The 18,043-nt window shown below is 42.3% G+C and overlaps 2 protein-coding genes across 7 annotated transcripts in view; one reads left to right on the top strand and one right to left on the bottom strand.

Moving 5' to 3' along the window:
- Positions 1–12,524, bottom strand: part of PLAG1 (PLAG1 zinc finger) — a 50,602-nt gene extending 38,078 nt beyond the window's left edge. For 3 of the 6 annotated variants that reach the window (XM_038175435.2, XM_072034594.1, XM_027452252.3), the window contains exon 1: positions 12,308–12,524. The gene's annotated coding sequence lies outside the window, so the exon portion shown is untranslated. Of the gene's footprint in view, positions 1–11,330; positions 12,204–12,307 lie in introns of those variants that run through there. The other 3 variants (XM_027452254.3, XM_013092639.5, XM_038175437.2) reach the window with 3 other exon arrangements.
- A 184-nt stretch (positions 12,525–12,708) lies between these two features.
- Positions 12,709–17,133, top strand: CHCHD7 (coiled-coil-helix-coiled-coil-helix domain containing 7). The gene is made up of 4 exons (XM_027452256.3): positions 12,709–12,849; positions 15,318–15,391; positions 15,974–16,072; positions 16,903–17,133. Exons 2-4 carry the CDS (start codon positions 15,338–15,340, stop codon positions 17,002–17,004), a joined length of 255 nt encoding a protein of 84 aa, XP_027308057.1. The 5' UTR covers positions 12,709–12,849; positions 15,318–15,337; the 3' UTR covers positions 17,005–17,133.
- Positions 17,134–18,043: the final 910 nt, after the last annotated feature.

Here is an 18,043-nt window from a genome sequence, read left to right as displayed (position 1 = left end):
GAACATGGAGCAAGATTAGCAACTGAAACGGGTAATTCCCATGAATTTCCCAGTCTCCAACCCATCTAGCACAAATTCTCATTGGTCTTTAACCTCCATGTAATCAGTAAAGCATTCCTTTCAGGTGTTTGGCTATCACAATCTAATATTCTACATTAAAACCAGGAACTGTTAATGCCCCTACGCCGAGAAAAGGGCTTTGCATTCACCATTTTTAATCATCAATTTGTCTCAAATGGCCAGAATGCTTTAGATCAGGCCAAAGCAGACTGACATGTAAAACAATTCTTGGAAAAAAGGCTGCAATTTGATAATGCACGTGTTACACATACTATTAAAGAAGTCTCTCTCCTGAAGAATTCGAGTTTATGGGTGTATTTCTGTGATAACCTGAAACCTCTCAGACTGACTCTAGTAAGAGACAGCTGCCTGGTATAAAAACATTCCCTACAGAATGATGTACGATGGCTTAGTGGATTAGCATGTTAAAAGCATAATCTCTTTTGACACAGCTATTTTTAAGCTGTTTTAAAAAAAAAAAAAAAAAGTAGAAAATATTAATTCTGTTTTCCAACAAACATAACTTTTGATCTGCTGAGTCAGAGGTGTTATGCATAATAATCACAGCAGGAGTACAAGGCTATTTGTGTTCACTTGCAGGAAAAAAGACAAGCACGATTCTGTGCAAATAATAATAATAAAATCACAGAGCAGACTTCAATTAAAAGCAAATACACCAGAGGGAAACAGCAATTCTGACAAAGCAAAATACTTGTATTCCTAGGAACACTCCACTGTACTAGAAAGCGAAGTCCAAAGCCATGTAACATTTACATTCAAGTTTTATAATAAACACTCTCAACAATGTACTAACATGCCAGGTGTTACCAAAGTCAGTACCACATCGCTTTTAATTCTGAACTCTAAGACACAAACCCAGTAAGCTCACTAACCTTAGAAAGCACATCATCATACGCTGTCTGAATGTAGTAGAAGAGCTCAGTGCTTGTACAGCTCCAAGAAATAGTCATGGCAGGATTCTCAGTACCTCTGCCTGTGTAGGTGTCTAGCCTTTTTACCTCAAAGAAGGTTATGGATGTGCACAACTTTTTTTCATCAAGTTCTGATGGTTTTGTTACATAAAACTAAGTTCCTTTAAATGAACATTACATATTATTTTTATTAATTTACTACTGTAATACACATTTCCTTTCTGAGGGTTTCAAACTATTGCTAAATGAACCCCAACATCTAAATATTATTTCCTTGGTTGAAAAACATCAGATTAGTATAGCAGTTATTTTTGTTCGCTTTCAAGACAGTTCAATACTTTTCCAATATTTTTATTGAAAGGATTTTTGTCCTTTTCAAAGCATTAACTTCACATGTGGTTACATTTAATTGACCTTTCAAGTCAACGGAGTTGTAAAAATTATCCCGAAGTGTCCAATTTTGATACTGCAAGAATAAAAAAAACCTGAAAATGTTACTTAGTGAAGGATCTTATTCCAGAGAATTCATTTATCTGTAAAAGCCAGAGTAAAGCAGTTCTCTGTTCATACTGCAGAAAGAGACCGCTCCTTCACTGCAGGTCTGCTCCTCCCCAGCTCAGGACATTGCAGTGCCATCATTAGGCAGCGTCCCCTGCCGAGAAGCACATGACTCCACTGTTCTATAACATGCCCTGAATGACCACCAGTTGCTGAATGATGCTAAAAAAATACTGACTTTAACCTATAAAACCCTGAACAGTTTGATACTTGGCAACCTGAAAGATCACCCCTTTTCACGAAGGCCATCTGAAGCAGTCTCAAATGCACGTTGTAATGGAATAGAAATAAAAAAGTGGGGAAATATCACTTGCTCCCCAAGAAGCATGTCAGCTTTAGCACAAATCTCTTGCTCTGAGAGAGGCTTACACAGACCACGCAGTTACTACTGTACTTCTACAAGTGACATAGCCAGAATTTGACAGATGGAAATCTTAGATATTTAGAGATAATGAACTAGAGGCTGAATCTTGGAGGTAGTAGTGAAGAAGTACTGTCAGCATTCAACTGGATTTTAAGCTTTGCCAGAGGAACCTGGGACATGCGTTTTTATGGACTTTTTGTTCAACTTCATTTGTTTTGATTTATAGCAAAGCACTGCTGAGGAGGCCAAGGAACCATGCAAATAAATGTGGTCAGAATCGGAAGGAAAAAAAGTCTCCCTCTTCCATCTTCAAGTTTCGTAGTTCAGAGTTTGTCACTTAATAACTTTGCCAGCCGCTGTAATGTACTTTTCAAAAAAGTACCGAGAAACAGACTTCTTAAACAACTGAAGAATGCAACAGGTGAAGGAAAAAAAATAAGAACAAATTTCTGTCTCTGTGGAACCAGTCTAAATACCCATGGCAAGGAGGCAGAATACCTGATATCAGGTTTTGACTGCATATTTTCTCAGATATGCCCTCATCATGAAATCCTATCACGAATTTACAAAGTTGCTAAATAACAGATTATCTCCATCCCCTAGACCTCTTAAATCTCTTACAAAGGCCTAAGTTACAAAAAGTTTGGACATATGCATGTACGGATGCCATTCGGAGCACTGTCAGCATCAGAAATGGCCAATTTTATTTGTAATTGGGGAAGAAGAATTAACGCATCAGTTAAGCCCCATCTTCTTCAAAGTCTTACTGTTTCAATGAAACAAGTATAACTTAAACACTATTACACGTAACAGTTACAGAGCACTTGCAACTTGGTAGCAAATTCCTGCCTGCCTTTACACTTTTTTTCTTAAGCTATTTACATAAAACCTTTATGATAAAAACACCCCCACCAAGTATCAAAGTACTGCCTTCATGATGAAGGATGAAAGCTTAGCAGGAAAGATTATTTTAGCTTCAAACTCAGTTTAACAACTAAAACTACAACAGGAATAGCCTCCAAAGTTTAGGACGTCCCTAAAGACTTTGAGGGTTTGCTCAGAGAAAAGAGACTTTCTACGGCTTGATTCCTAATGAAATGTTGCCCACATTTGAAAAAAACATCACTGTATGCAAGGACTTATTCAGACAAATCCTTTGGGGTCCACCTAAGGAAGGACTACAGAGTTCATCTCACGATAACAGAACGTATCACGAGTTTCAAGGTTGCAATGGGACTGTGCAAGAGAAACCAGGAATTGTCATAATTAAAGAGACCGAGGGTCAGCGAGTGGTTTAAGTCATCAGAGCCCTTTTGCGACCACACCTCCCTTCTCACTCAAGGCTGGAGGAAAGATCTGGTCTCCTACATTCAGTGCTTGTATGAGGCTAACTACAGCAGAAATAGAAAACAACGGCATGTTCAACCTTCCCAGAGCGAAGCACCTTTCTGCCCCAATCGAATGGACCAGTGATCAATGCAGTTAAAAGCTTCTTAAATGCACTTTTCTTTCAGTACAAATATTTAAGCATAATGAAGAGTATGAAGTTTGGTCTACATGAGGCACAGATAAAAACTGTACTAGAAACCAAAATTAATACTTGAGATGGACTTAACTTACTTGTTCTCAAGTATTCTGAAGTGGCCAAGTTCTCAAAGGTAAAATAACGTTATACTGCGGGGGATACCTCTAAAACCAGTGTTTTTTGAGGAAACCGATTCCACAGTTCACTATTTCTGAAAGCACAATCTAGATTTCTGTTTGCCCTCTGTGACTGATGCTCAGAGAGTGTTTGATACCATTCACCACTTATCTGATCAGTGCTACAAGGCTGCAAAACCTGAAGTCTTTTCCTCATAGCTTAATTTAACCTTCATCCGCTCTGGGGCTATTCCAACTGCCCAAATACCACTACCACTACGTTTGCCACTCTACACCCTGCTTTTTACACTTGTAGCATCACCAGCACAAGTCAGTTCCCCAGCACTCCTCAGCACAATTTCTGCAGTACAAAAACGATCAGTATCAACCCTTAATGGGACACAGATTCAATCGGAGAGAATGAAAGAGATTAAAGCAAGTTGAAGAAGTGCTGGGATTTGAACCCAAAAGGAGAGGAAACACTTGTGTAGGTAAGACAAAACCTCTTTAAAAAATTACAACTGGGAAAACATTACAATTTACAAGTAATGAGAAATTAAACTAGTTTGATATAAATATTTCATATATACTTTTTAAAGCAATTTCAACACATATTAAAACCAGCCTGAATAATTAGGATAATTAATATATTATGATTCTCAGTAACTTTTTAAGTAACAAATAATATAACTGTTGTTTAGGAATAGAGCTGATTTCATTGTACTGGTATGCTTATAACCATACTTAAACACCATTTAAAATAGCATGTAGCAACACCATCCTTTGACATATGCAATAATATTTTTATTACTTTTTCTGAAACTGATTAAAATATAGCCATAAGCTATATGTTTGTGCTGGGGTATAATTAGAAGTGGTTTAGTCTAAACACAATCCCAGTATTCAAAAGAATTAAAGAAAACTGTCAAGTCACAGAGCAAGAAAAAAAAGTCTGCATATCCCCATTAGCTGGCATCTATTGTGATCAGCTCTGTCCAGGCTCTTCCCTAAGCTACGTGGTTGACAGTTTCTTAGTGTCCTAGATGAAACAAATTATGCTTGCATTGACCACAATAACTTCCAGAGAACAAAATAAGCTTGAACAATGCCTACGTTCAGCTTTTAAGCAAAGTACAAAACCCCACAGGAATTCTACATTGGTTTTATTTCAGCTGAATCCTCATTCTGCTTACAGGACTTGTGAGGGCAGGAGCACCAGTACCTGATAACAGGTAGCTAACACCATAAATTTACACCTCTGTACTGCATCATCGTATGAAAGCATAAGGATAGCTGTAGGCAATTTCTCCTTTTACATATTTATACTGTATCTATACCTCCACGTGATAAATACTGTATTCTTGTTCCGCCTCGAATGTAGGCAGCTGGACTAAATGCACAATTAGTATACATGAGAATTCCACACGTGACAGTAAGAGTTTGAAGAAACTTAACGTTTACAAACTTGTAAATGTTTTATTACTAACTATACAGGCTTGATTGAAATTTAATAGTAAGCTGCCAGAATTTTTCCTTCTGCCTTTTCTTTTTGGTAATAAGATCACTGGTTTCTTTTCAAAAATGTCTCTTTTCAGAAAAATTCCTATATTACAACTGATTCAAAAGACATGACACTCTTCCTAACCAGCCAGATGTTTCCTTCAAATATGTATATATATATAGTGCATATATGTACCATTCGTGATAAATACGTATACCACACAATAAACAGTTTTATTAGAAGTGACAAGCACTTGGTACAGTAAAATCTAATTTGCATACACAGGGTTTTTCCTTCTGTTCAAACATTTAGTGTAATGAGATCTCATTAATTCAGAATCAGATGACTTGCAGGGCTTTTTAAAGTACTCATGCCCTGGTAAATCTGATACCCTGTAGTATACAAATACATACTCAATAAGTGAAGAGGGAAGATAAGCTTTCTGACTTTTTCCTTGCTGTTTGATTACTTGGCAATTCACAGTGAATGTGCACAAGGCAAAAACCAACCCTCCACATCTCATTTCACGAGGAATACTTTGGATTTGGCAGCCTCAGAAGTGCAACGTGACCACGACCATAAACAGAAGCTTTCAGAGTGAAAGTCAGCAATACACAGCACTGGGCTGCCAGGTAAATTACCTGGATGGTACAAGTAAGGTACAGCCCCTGTGCAAGCTGCACAGCTAAATGGCATGAAATAGAAGTATTCTTTACACAAGTATGGAGGAGATTATTATAAGTTATCCTAACTTTGGTAAAAAACAACTTTGACAAATAATTCCCTTTAAACACTTTCTAATCTGATTTCTAGGGATATTCTCCTCTGAGAGGGGAATTTAGCACATTAAGTGCAAAAGAAGCTTACAGCAACACAGTTTACTGTAACAGACACTTTTTTGCATTTTTCCAAGTTTCATTACATAATTATTTCTTAATTGCATTTGATGGCAATTCCAGATTTTTCTTTCCTGATTCCCACTTGACTTCTCAAAAACTGATTTGAGCTGTTTTACTTTGGAGTTTTGAGTTACTGTTCTGTGCATTATAGCCACACTTGTCTACATTGATTTGTTTTATCTGTCTCATTTTTTGGTTTTGTACTAGTTTGGTCCTGGATTTTTTAACTTTATTTTTCCATTTTCTTTCCTTTAAACAAATAAAATAAATTTATGCACATCAGGGCACATTCTACTCTCTTCATGCCCTTGCAAGTCTATCAGAACTGTCAGGGTTGGGCAAGTGTAAATTTGTCCATCATTTTGGCCATGCATTTGGATGTATTTGACAAGGTACCTATGCTCTGAACAGACAGGGAGGTAGAAAAGGAACAGAATTTATTACAAAGAAGGCTACAATATAAATTGATTTATTCCTTCGACATAAGAATAACTGCATAAGCTTTCCCACTCCTAGCTGTCAGCTATGTACATATGCTGTCATCTCAAATCACTGCTATGCACTGTGGTTAACTTTAATGCCATGATCCTACAATAACTGTTTACAAGACACGCAGGGTCCATTTAAATACTAACAATTTTTTATATATTCTATGAGAAGGCCCCATCATTTATAACTACTTTTCAAAGCATGTAATATCTCGTTAAATTTTTAAAAAATGTAATTCTCTTAATTTCTGCTAATTCAGCCCTATGAGATGAGACAATAACAAGTGAACAGTGATGCTGAAGTAGACAAGAGCTACTTTAACAAGCCTGTCTAAATAAAACACTTACAGTAATGGTGATCAACTTTATTCAACATTAGGTTTTCATAACTGGCACACAATTAGAATTTTTCACATTTGATGCTTGGTGGACAAGTTTTCCCTGAAAATTCATTAGTATTGCAGTCTGCTCAATTTCAGGCAATGGGCCACTATGTTCCTTGAAAAATTACAAATAAAATATAGGCAGCTGCATAAGTGATTCTGCTGAGGGCTAACCAATGTGTTTTACAAGCCAGTTACAAATTTGTACAATTTAAAAAAATCAATATAAATTTAATTAAATTCTGGATGTGATTTTTTGATTAACAATTAAGATACACAATTCCTTATGATCAAAATGCTCAGAAAAAAATTAAAAAAAAAATCCCTGATACTTCAGAAACTTAAACATTTTACTTTTGATCAATACAAAATGTTACTGTGCTCTCCTACTTGAATTATTTTTAAATAGTTTTTTAAGGCTACCTAAACATTTGGTAATTGGATAAAGATGCTCAGCAGTTCAGTGGATAGATGCTGCACCTTTCTCTCAAAAGCCCTGCAAGCTAAATCCTCCCTAGCTGCAGATATTTGGAGTACCTCTCCTTGAAAGCAAGTGCTCTATCACTTCGGTGGAGGTGGCTGCTAGCTCCTTTTAACTCTACACTGCCTTTGAGAATGGCCTCAGTGCTGTAGCATACTTCACATTTTCCAGAATATTTTTCCCTTGGTAAACAGATAAACTTGTTCAAGAACCTCCCCAAAAGGTATTTGCCTGCTCACAAAAACTAGTTTTAAATACATAAGAGGTTACAGACACAAAATGTAACAACATTGTTTTAGACTCTGGAACAAAACCTCCCTTTTAACAAAACAGCCTTAAACAGTTACAAACAGTGGTTTATTTAGTGCCTGAGCAGTGCCCTCTTTAACCCATTAATTTTAAAACATATGCACTGCCCTGAAAGGAGGAGACTTAAGGGCACCATTTTGACTGACTAACTGCAGAGATGGACGACCATTAGAAGTGGCTGCGCTTTGGATGCAGTGGCTTTTTGAATTTAAGAAACTCCTGCAAAGTTTCTTAATTTAAATCTCAAAGTTCTACACTGGAAAAGTCATTTTTCAGGATTACTAACTAAAATGTACACACTGAGAAACACACTCGAACTAAGCATTCAAGACTAGTTTAATGCAGGTCAATTTAAATTCCTCTATTTGCTGTACTGTTGTAGAACACCACAGTTATTAACTTTTAAACATTATTGAATAGGATTGAGAAATAACTAAAAAGATTTTAAATACATTTAGAACTTCCCAGTTCGCCTACAAGAACTAGGATAACTTCACCAACAACAGCCCACACTATTTGTTTCTTCAGGTGTTTTAATTTTAAAAAATATTCAAAAAAATTACTGAATCATGTATAGAACCAAAACAACATATAATAGAGAAGATTATCTTAACTCTTAGAAGTAAGGAAGCTTTGAAAATTACTTCTGTTTTTATTAAACACCACATCATCCCTATAAGAAGAATTCAGTTTTCTTCAAAAAGAGAGTAATTAAGTTTGTAAAAAACAATCCTAAACAACATTTAGCTTCTGCTATTATCATCATCATCTGGATGACACCTTAAAATTAAGCCCATTTAGAAGAGTATCAAGTTCTGTGAGAACACCCTTCCCTCCTTCCTCCTCCCTATGTCCTGAGTTTTGCACTCTGGTTGGACATACCGGATTTACTTTGTAATGCATCGCTCTAAGTCAAGAGAGAGACTCCACAACATGTGTGCCTTTCATGTTGTTATGATCAGTGCCTATACCTTTTTTTAAGCACTACTAAATTAATGATTTAGAAGCTCTTGAGTGGGTAAAAAGGTTGTAACATCTTAAATATTTTGTACTGCTGGTCACAGATGCAGTATTTGAGGAGTTCTTACACACTGCTCTCAGCACCATTAACTAGTTTATTAAAGGCAGTTCTCTAAATCTGCCCATCTACCTACCTACCCTGGCACATTAAGGAGAAGAAAAAAAAAAAAAAAGAAACCACACAACAACAGATGATGTACTGTTATTAATTTATCAACTTTCTATAAATTTTAGGATACTGTTCCTTCAGTCAATAAAAAGAAGAGACCAGTGTAAGAAATATTTGGAAAGGAACTTTGAAGTAGGAATTCTCACTAACTATAAAAAAAGATCTTCAAACCATGAAAGACAGCTCTGGAAAAATGTTCAATTTCATTTCTTTATACAAACTGATTAATCTTTCTTCCTTAATGAACTTCTTTTCTAGCCTAAGAGTAGCTGATGTGATTTAATTTTCACAACTGTGACTCAGTGGAAAACTTTGAGATTTCTTCCAAAATCTCTAACCACAAGACTATACTAGTCAACAACTACTGTACTACAGCTTCTTTGGCCACACTTGCAGAAAAGGTAGAGATCATTTGTGCACAGGCACTGTTAAACACAGAGAGCTACCACAACTGATACTCAAATCCCAGAAGTTCAAAGAAAGCACTTGCTGGAGCAGCCTCCCTGCCAGTTTAGTGCTCCATCATCCCTCTCTAGAACCCCACACCTGCATTCAGCTTTTCATCTAGAAGCAAATACAAAGAATGCAAAAACAAAGGGTGTGTAAGGGAAGCACTGAAACTCCTCATAAAGCTATCAAATTGCCAGGTTAAGAGGCGATGTTAATTTTTTTAATAGGATATTTTACTGAAAACTGAAATCCATAGGAGGTAATTTGAACAAGCAGAGCATTTCACATCATGACAGTTAAACACTTCCAAGTTAACAATTCAGCAAAAAACTGTACCAGGCAAAACCCATGCTAAAAGCACGCATGCACACACACATGCACACGCATACCATGAAACTAGACCTCAGTTAGGATGATTTTTCTCTTTTTTAAACAAAGCCAGAGGCGATTCTTCCGAGAGATGCTATAATTACACAGGTAAGGTGTACTTGTAAAAAGCCCCTAGTTTGGCCAATTAAAACTTGCAGTTATTTTCACTATTTTTGAAACCTTTTGGAACTGTTCAGAAGAATTAGGTGTAGGACAAGCTCCCCAACACTTTTCAACAAACCCAGGTGCCCCCAACAAAACTGCATTTATTTGAAGTAGAAATAATGCGCCCCGCAACTTTTCCAAAATGCCTGCGAAATCGCACTGCACACATAGGTCTCCTCCCAGGGAAGCCATAGCTAGCAGAACAGCACTAGGTTTTGACATAACAACCTGAGACCATTTCATTTCTGCAACACCCTTTCCAAAAAAACGCTCTCCAAAACACAGCATTTTAATTAGCACACCACGAAAACTCCCCTGAAGACTTTGCTACGCACAAAAGAATTGCTGCAATCCAAACGAATCTGCACGTTTCCCCCTGTTATCTATGATTAATTTCTCAGACCAGGGCTGATTTGAGACCTTTCCATTAAAAAAAAAAACAACAACGAACCACCCCTCTGCTAGAGGCAGAGGTACTGCAGAGGTGATGATAACCATAGGAAAAGAGAAGCTGTCTCTTTAAAATGCCCTGATCCCACGTGGAACCAACATCAGCAGCACTTTCGCATTAACTTCAATGTGAGGCAAGATGAGGCATCATTATTTTATATAAATAAAACGAGGAGACTGCAGAATACATTCTTTGTGGGACACAAACAGGTGAACTGGCCATGCCAGGGAAATCAGCAGCCACCCGCAGGAGAGGTGCCCTGCCCCTGAGCACTCCGAGCTTTCCCTATGGAGCATTACCTCAACCCCATACTACCCTGAAGAATCCAGTTTAAAGAGAGGAGGGAGCCACCACGAAAACTGGAAATTCAAAGGCAACGAAAATGCACTTTATAAACCGGAAAGGTTTACTCTTTGCCTCACACATCCTAATTAGATCAGGAAAGTGACACTACAAAGGCTTTACATTCCGGTCCGAAGAGAGAGAAAAAAAAAAAAAAAAAAAAAAAAAAAAGGAAAAGGGAAAAAAAAAAAAAGAGAAAAGACAGAGGAAAAGAAAGGAGCCCCCATCTCCAAAACTCCCCCAAAGACACAAAAAGCATTAAAAAAGGAAGTTATAAAGCAGCATATAGAGCATTTATCTTATCTAGGATCACTGCACATTACCCCAAAGTTATGCACTTTCTGCACTATCATCTCCCCCTACCTCTCTCTCCTGAAAGGGATTTTCACGTTTTCTCATTGTCGGTGGCGAGTTATAAGAGGCTTTTGCCTTCCCAAAGAATTCATCAACAAAAAAAAAATAATAAATATTAACTCCTTGCTCCCTGAAACCTTAAAACGGTCTCGGGAAGGCAGGGGTTTTATTCTGTTCCCTTGAGGAAGAAAAGGGGGAGCAGCCCCGATTTTTAGGTATTTTTTGGCATTTTTTTCTGATTTTTATTTTGTTATATGCCTCAGTTCTCCCTCCATTTTGGTTGTTTATGATACTGACAACAAGCTGTCCCTGCTCTCTCTCTCTCTCTCTCCGGATCTCTCCTGCTTTCAGTTAGCAAACCCCCCTCCCCAATGCAACGCGGCTCAGCACTTACTTGGGTTCACACTTTTCTCTAAACACACACCGATGGGGAAGGGGAAGGCTTCTGGGCCACTCGGAGGGGGAGAGCAGGCAAATTCGTTTCTTTATTACGAAAAAAAAAACTTTTGTCCAAAAAACGACGGGGAAGGGGGGGCGAGCGCCCCAAAGTCCCTCCGGATCCCCCCCAAAGCCGCGGCCGCCGGGTCCGCGGGGGAAATTTCTGTGCGAAATTCGGCCGGTTTGGGGCGGGGGGCGAATTTATATTAATTTTTTCCCTCATTTTTCGGCCCCGCGGGCTCTTAATGTCTTCCGCTCCCTCTTCGCCGCTGTCACTGCCTTCGCGGCACAGGCTCCGCTCAGCCCGGGAGGGGGAAAGGGGGGCGGCCGCCGGGCTCCTGCCCCCGGGCCCCCCCCCCTCTGCCCCCTGCCCCCTTGCCCCCGGGCCCCCGGCCCCGGGGGTCGGCGCCGGGCACCCCGCGCCCTCCTCGCCCGTCCCCCGGGCAGCCCCGCCGCCTCGCCCCGCTCCCTCGCCGAGCAACAGAGCGCCGCGGGGAGGGAGGGAGGGGAGGGAGGGGAGGAGTGGAGGAAAAAAGTCCGGAGAAGAAGGTTTTTCGCTGAAAATCATCCCTTTTTCTCCCGGCCCGGGGAGGAGGCTAGGGGAAGGAGGGAGGGAGGGAGAGAGAGAGAGAGAGAGCGGAGGGAGGGAGGGAGGGAAGGAGGGAGAGAGAGGGGGGCAGCGCTCGCCGCCCCTGCCCCTGCGCCCCGCTCCGCCGGGGGGGTCCGGCGAGGGCCGCCGGGGGCTGCGGGGGCCGGGGGGCGCGGGGTGGAAGGCAGGGGCTGGGCAGCACCAACTCCTCGCCGCCGCTCGCCGCTCCTCTCCGCTCTCCCCCCCCCCTCCCGCTCCTCCTCCTCCCCCTTCATAATTTAAATAACCCTGATATTTCCCTGCTAAACCCCGGCGCCTGCCCCCCAAACCCGCAGCAGACTCACCGCGGGAGCCTCAGCATCCCCTCTGCGCCCCGTTTCCACCCTTTACAGTGTTCTCCGATTTTTCTGAAATTTTTTCCCCATATTTCGGGCTGGACGCGGCGGGCCTGGAAATTGTTTGCTTTCCCGTCCTTCCAGCAGCCATTGTAGTGTATGCGCTGCGGTGCAGCCCAGCCTGCCGCACACGCCGCGCCCACACCGCCCGCCGCCCACACGCACCGCGGGTTGGACGCCTCCCCCCGTCACTCAGCGCCGCGGCCGCGCCCCGCCGCCGGCGCCTGCGGCCCGCGCCGCCCGCCCCGTTGGTGGAAGGAGGCGCCGCTCACGGCCGGGGCGGGCCCGCCGCCGCCGCCATTGGCCGCCCGGCCCTGCCGCTCAGCGCCGCCGGGGCGTGGGCGGCGGCGGCGCTGGGGCCGGGGGGAGCCGCGAGGCCGGGAGCGGGGTAGGCTGCGCCCGTACTTAAGCGGGCTGCCCGGAGCCGCTGACGTCTTTCGAATTGGAGACGGGGCTGACCCGCTCCCGCCGCGGGGCTCCCGCCGAGCGAGGTGAGCGCCGAGCCGCGTCCCTCTCCTCCTGCCTCCGTCCCCTTCCCTCCTCCTCCTCCTCCTCCTCCTCCTCCTGCTCCGTGTGCCTGCAGCGGCAGGTGAGGCTGAGGGGAGCCCGCGCGCGCGGCCGTTACCCGCGCGGGGCGGCCGTTGGTGTGCTGGGGGGGGGGGGGGGGCTCCTCCTCCTCAGCGCCTCAGGCGCCCCCCGCAGCCCCCTCGCTGATGGGGGCGGTGAGGGGCGCCCCGGCTTCCCCACCGCGCCCCGGCCCCGTGAGGCGCCGGGGGGGTCCCGCGGGCCGCTTCGTGGGGTTTGGGGTTAATAAAGTGGGGGCTGTTAGCCGCGGTGTGGTCGGCGACCCCGTGTGTGGAGATGTTATTATTAAAAAATACCGGCTGAACGCGCACAAGAAGTCACCTTTCGGCGGGGGGAGCCCAAAGGAGAGGGAAAAGTGGAACTGAAGTGAAAAAAGCCCCACGGGGAAGGGAGTGCGAGCAGCAAGCGCGTGTCTGCGCCGCACGGTTTCTAACTCCTAAAGTTATAACTGCTAAAATCATAACTTTGAGCTCTGAAACTGCAGCAGGAGAGCGCCCGGGTTTGGAGCCGTGAGCCCAAAGCACGGCTGTGGGGAAGAGCTGTGGGGTCAGGACGGTGACCGCCTGCCCTTCCCTCGGGTCAGGCTGCGAGCGCTGAGGTGCTGGGGACAGAGGGGCTGTCAGAGCTTGTGGCAGCGCTGTGCGGTGCTCTGCCTGGCAGGGTTTGCTCGTGGCTTGGGGGGAGGCTGAGCTGCCTGCTCTGAGTCTCTCTGTAAGGTCCGGGGGTGTCAGAGGGCTCCGGCAGTGCGATCCCACTGAAAATGTTCGCCGCCGTCTGTATGGTGAGCAACGGTGGTGGTGTGTCCTGTGGTGGTGGTTCTTTCAAGAGGGGAAATCTGAAGTCAGTCTGACCCCGTACACCGTAAGACACGCCTGCTTTTGTAGTACTTGCACTTCTGTTACCAGTGTAATACACGAGTTACAACTTAAATACACGCAAATATCTAAAAACTTTGTCAGTAGTACTAACGTGGGTGAAGTATCGTGGTGTACTTCTCTTCTGCTTTGCCTCCTCCTTCTCAAAGACTGGGGTTTTGTAATTGTTCTGCATGCACGTGTTTCCATTTTAGTTAGGAGTTCCTGATCAGAATCCTCCTGCACCCACAAAAAAAGCAAACAAGCCTAGTCTGTAAACTTAGCTTGCCCAGTGGATAGTTCTCTAAGGAAAGCAGAAGGTTTTCCTGATGCTGTTTTTTAAAAGGCCCATTTGCAGAGAGTTGTCATGTGCCATGTAGGAAATAATGCAAGTGTCTGGTCAGTATAGCTTCACAAGAGGTGACATGTAAGGCTTATTTACTTGAAATAGCTTACTTTTAGCCAGGAATGAATCTTCATTTAAAATACCCTGTGAGCTACTAAGAGCAATATTTGACTTGTTGGTAACTGGTATCAAGCAAAACTGGCTGTTTTATTGCAGACCTGCAGTTATCATTTTCCAATGGGGACAGAACAAAGTTTAAGTTCAGACTTAGCAGCAGTGTCTTTAGGCAAAATAAATGAAGGTCAAGTGAGGATGCTGTTCCAAAGTCTCTTTAATAAACCGTATGTTAGTTTTCTGCAAAGATTTCTTATTCAGTCCTGCACTTCTGCTTCCACTGTCTCAAATATGTCATTTGGTCAAGGTTAATTCATGTTTTTGGTTAGAACTTTTCTTTTTTTGAAGAAAAACCCGCATGACCACATCAGTGCCAGAGGTGATGTATGGGAAGCAGTAAAGGGGGTGTGGGTCTGTTACTCTTCTCAGTGTCCTCGTCTTGGACCTGTGTTGATTATTGGCACTGAAAGATCTCAAGCTTACAGTTCTTAGAGCTAGGGTCAAACTAGGTGAAAAATGTGATAGAAGCTGTCACACACAGTGTAAGGGGGTCTGGTCTCCTTGTGGTGAAACATTTTCTGTTTTGTTAAATGTCTGATACAGCAACACAGCGGAAGGCTGGGCGCTTCTGTAGACCTGGGTACAGGTGATGTGATACAACTAAGGAAGAGGCACAAATCTGAGAAGGTTTTAGTGCTTTGTTCCTGAGGCCTGTTAACTGAAGTATCTAAAGTGCATTGGTTGTGAACTGTTTCTATGCAGCTGATGTGGTTGCTTCCTCAACAATTCCTCACCAGCTGAGAAGCTGGTGTAAGTCACCTCAGTGGCTCCGTTTTCTGTAGGAACTTATCCAGGAGTAAGGTAACCTGATGATAAAACTAAACTTGCCTGAGCTGTCTTCCTGATAGTGCTTTTAAAACTTTGGAAAAAAATGTTAAAAAAAAAAAAAAAAAGCCCTGCTCTGTGTGCGTTGAAGCCCTTTATTAGATGCTGAAGTTCAAACTTAGCACTCGGTTACTATTAAAAGCAGATGCTTAACCTGTTTCTTTTCTGTTTCTAGCCAGGGTCCAAGTGCCTATAATGCCCAGGCACGCACAACAGCTTAGAGACCATGACAGAAATCCTTGCATAGCGGTAAGACGATCAATTTGGGATTTCTGTTTCTATGCTTCTAGGTTAAAATGCAAAAATAATTCCTCTAGAAATTGTATTATGGATAGCACTCCTGCATTGTCATTTTGCATTACAGGTTCCTTAGACTCTAAAGATGGGAAAATATGAAAATCATGTATTAGAGTATATGTAAAATAGCAACCTGTAATTCCATATAAATGGGAGTAATACAACTGATAGTAACTGCTTTGCTTTTCTGTCCTTAAAATCAGAGCCTGAAGCCCTGTTTGGACAAGCCCAATGTTATGTTTTGTTTTCTAAGTAGTCCTTTGTGGGTTATACCACAAATCTTTGTAAACAATTATTTTGTGGACTCTATCCTTTCTATGTGAAGAGTATAATGTTTGTTACAATTTCCAAATGAAGTCATTGCTTGCGGATTACTGATTATCTGCCGGGGTAGATATTCCTTTGCTCTCTTTGATACCATGCTTATCTGAGGAACTGCCTCCTAACTTCATAGATATTCCGGGACTTGTTAGAACATTTAGACACTGATACAGTGACTTCACCCAGCTCTGAAGTTTGTTTTTCCTATTAAAGGAAACAGATGCCTCTAGAAAATGTATGGATGACAACAACTATAAAAAGGATATGTGTACAGATTATTTTTTGAAGTACAAGAACTGCAGAAAATTCTGGGTAAGCAGGTTTTCATAAACTTCACGGATTTTGTAAATTTTATTCCACACCTTGCTTTAAGTGTATTACTTGTGTTACAGTGCTTTCTGAACTCTTTGGACTTCACTAGTGCTGGCTGCTGCTGCTGTTCTTAGGGTGACTTACAGACGTTGGTAGAATTCCTAGGTAGTCTCAGTATGTGTTGCTGGAAGACATAAGGAGATGCACATCAAAATACTCCACTTTGTTTTCCAAAGTTTACCCTCTTAAATTGTGAGTCAGTGTTCTTGTGGTATGTTTCTCTCTAAATTAGTCAGATATTTCTGGCAATAAGTTCTGTTTTGCAATGTGTCCAAGGCTTGTGTTCTGAGACATAAGACAAGTTCATCTATTTTTTCTATCCTTATGGGTCATGTTCACTTTAACTTAAGGTAAAACTCATGAGGAGTTCATTATTTGGTGATTATTTCTTACTTCTTTCTGTATTGTGGCAGGAAAGTATCATTAGGAGCTACGTGCAGTTAAACTGTTCTGTTGTCGTTTCTCATGCTATTGTAATAGGCTTTTAGCTTATGCCTTTAAGTACTTGTGTAAGCCACCAAAAACCTGTGTACAGACAATTGCACGTTAGTCTGATGTGTCATGGGAATACTGTAATCTGAAGCAGCAAGGTGAGCTATCAGATAGCTTCAGTTAAATACTAGCACATTTACTTGTCAGCTAATCAGATCTAGAATATCTGGCTCCTCATATATAAAGAGCACTTGTGTTGAAGAATCTCATTTAGTAGGAGCTCAGAGGCAGAGACTTCTGAGAAGTGTGTTCTCATGCTTGCTTTCTTCTATTTTCAGCATGACATAATGATGCAAAGGAAGAGAAACGGTGTGAAACCAGAGATGCCCTCAGCAGAAGAGAGAAGGAAAATCTTGGAATCAATGGAGAAGCCGTACTGACTACAAACTGGCACTGTTTTACTGTTCTCACTGTATATATGGAGACCGGTCAGCAGCAAGTTGGCCTGTTATAAACCAGACTTCACTGTTGCTGTATCTTGGATTAAAATCCGCTCCTAAATTTTGAAATGTGTGAGCTTTCTGGGATAGGACTGGTTCTGTTCGTACTATTCCTCATGGGAACTCACTGGAAGACATGGGTACCAACGCAGTTTGTCTAGACACCTTGGAAGCAGAAACTAACTTGCTGTGAAATGCTAAATATTAAACCAGTGGGACCCCCAAAAAGTCTGTTGGAAGGAAGGAGGGTGGGAGGGGGAAGACTTACAACGTAATTCTAAGGGTGGGGGAGGCTTAGAAAGATGAGTATGAGCAACATCTCTTGTATCCAGCTGTTCTGATTAACATCCTGAATTTATCATGTGTGGCCCCATCACTGTTCTCACATGAGTTGTATTCCATGTCCCTAGTTTAAGTAAGACTGTTCATCAACAAAAATCCCAAATCTAACAAGCTGTCTCGAGGCTTGCAACTGCGCTCCTCGGTGGAATTGGAGGGTTGCTGTACATCAGTTGTGCAAGCTTGGCTTGCTACAAGGTTAGAGAAGTTGGTGAAGATGGACATGAACTCAGGTCTGAACCGAGTAGTGCCTTCTACAGATAGTAAACAGATACTGGGGGGGGGGGGGGGCTGTGTTGGGGTGGGACTTCTAGGCATGTAAACATGCACTTGGAGTGACATAGCAGGTTTAACTATAGTACATCTAAGACTCTGGACAGCTGAACCTCTGCATTTGGAAATGCTTACTCATATGAGACTACAAAGCTCAGTCTCCTCAGGCACTCTGGTCTTAAGACTGATTCCTTATCTAAACCGGATAGCTCGGTTGCTGCCTTAGAACACTTGTTTTCTCTACCTTGAGTACTTCTTGGTGTCCTGGCTTAAAAAAGTCACACTCTGTGGTAAAAGAGGTAAAAAGCCACTGTCATGAGCTCAAGTTCCATGTGAAAACCTCTAAGGCTCGCTGTGATTAAGTTGG

The sequence above is a fragment of the Anas platyrhynchos genome, chromosome 2, assembly GCF_047663525.1.
Source record: "Anas platyrhynchos isolate ZD024472 breed Pekin duck chromosome 2, IASCAAS_PekinDuck_T2T, whole genome shotgun sequence".
In the NCBI taxonomy this organism is placed as follows: domain Eukaryota; kingdom Metazoa; phylum Chordata; class Aves; order Anseriformes; family Anatidae; genus Anas; species Anas platyrhynchos.
The sequence above is the reverse complement of the archived record's forward strand: the minus strand, read 5'-3'. Positions and strand labels throughout refer to the sequence as shown.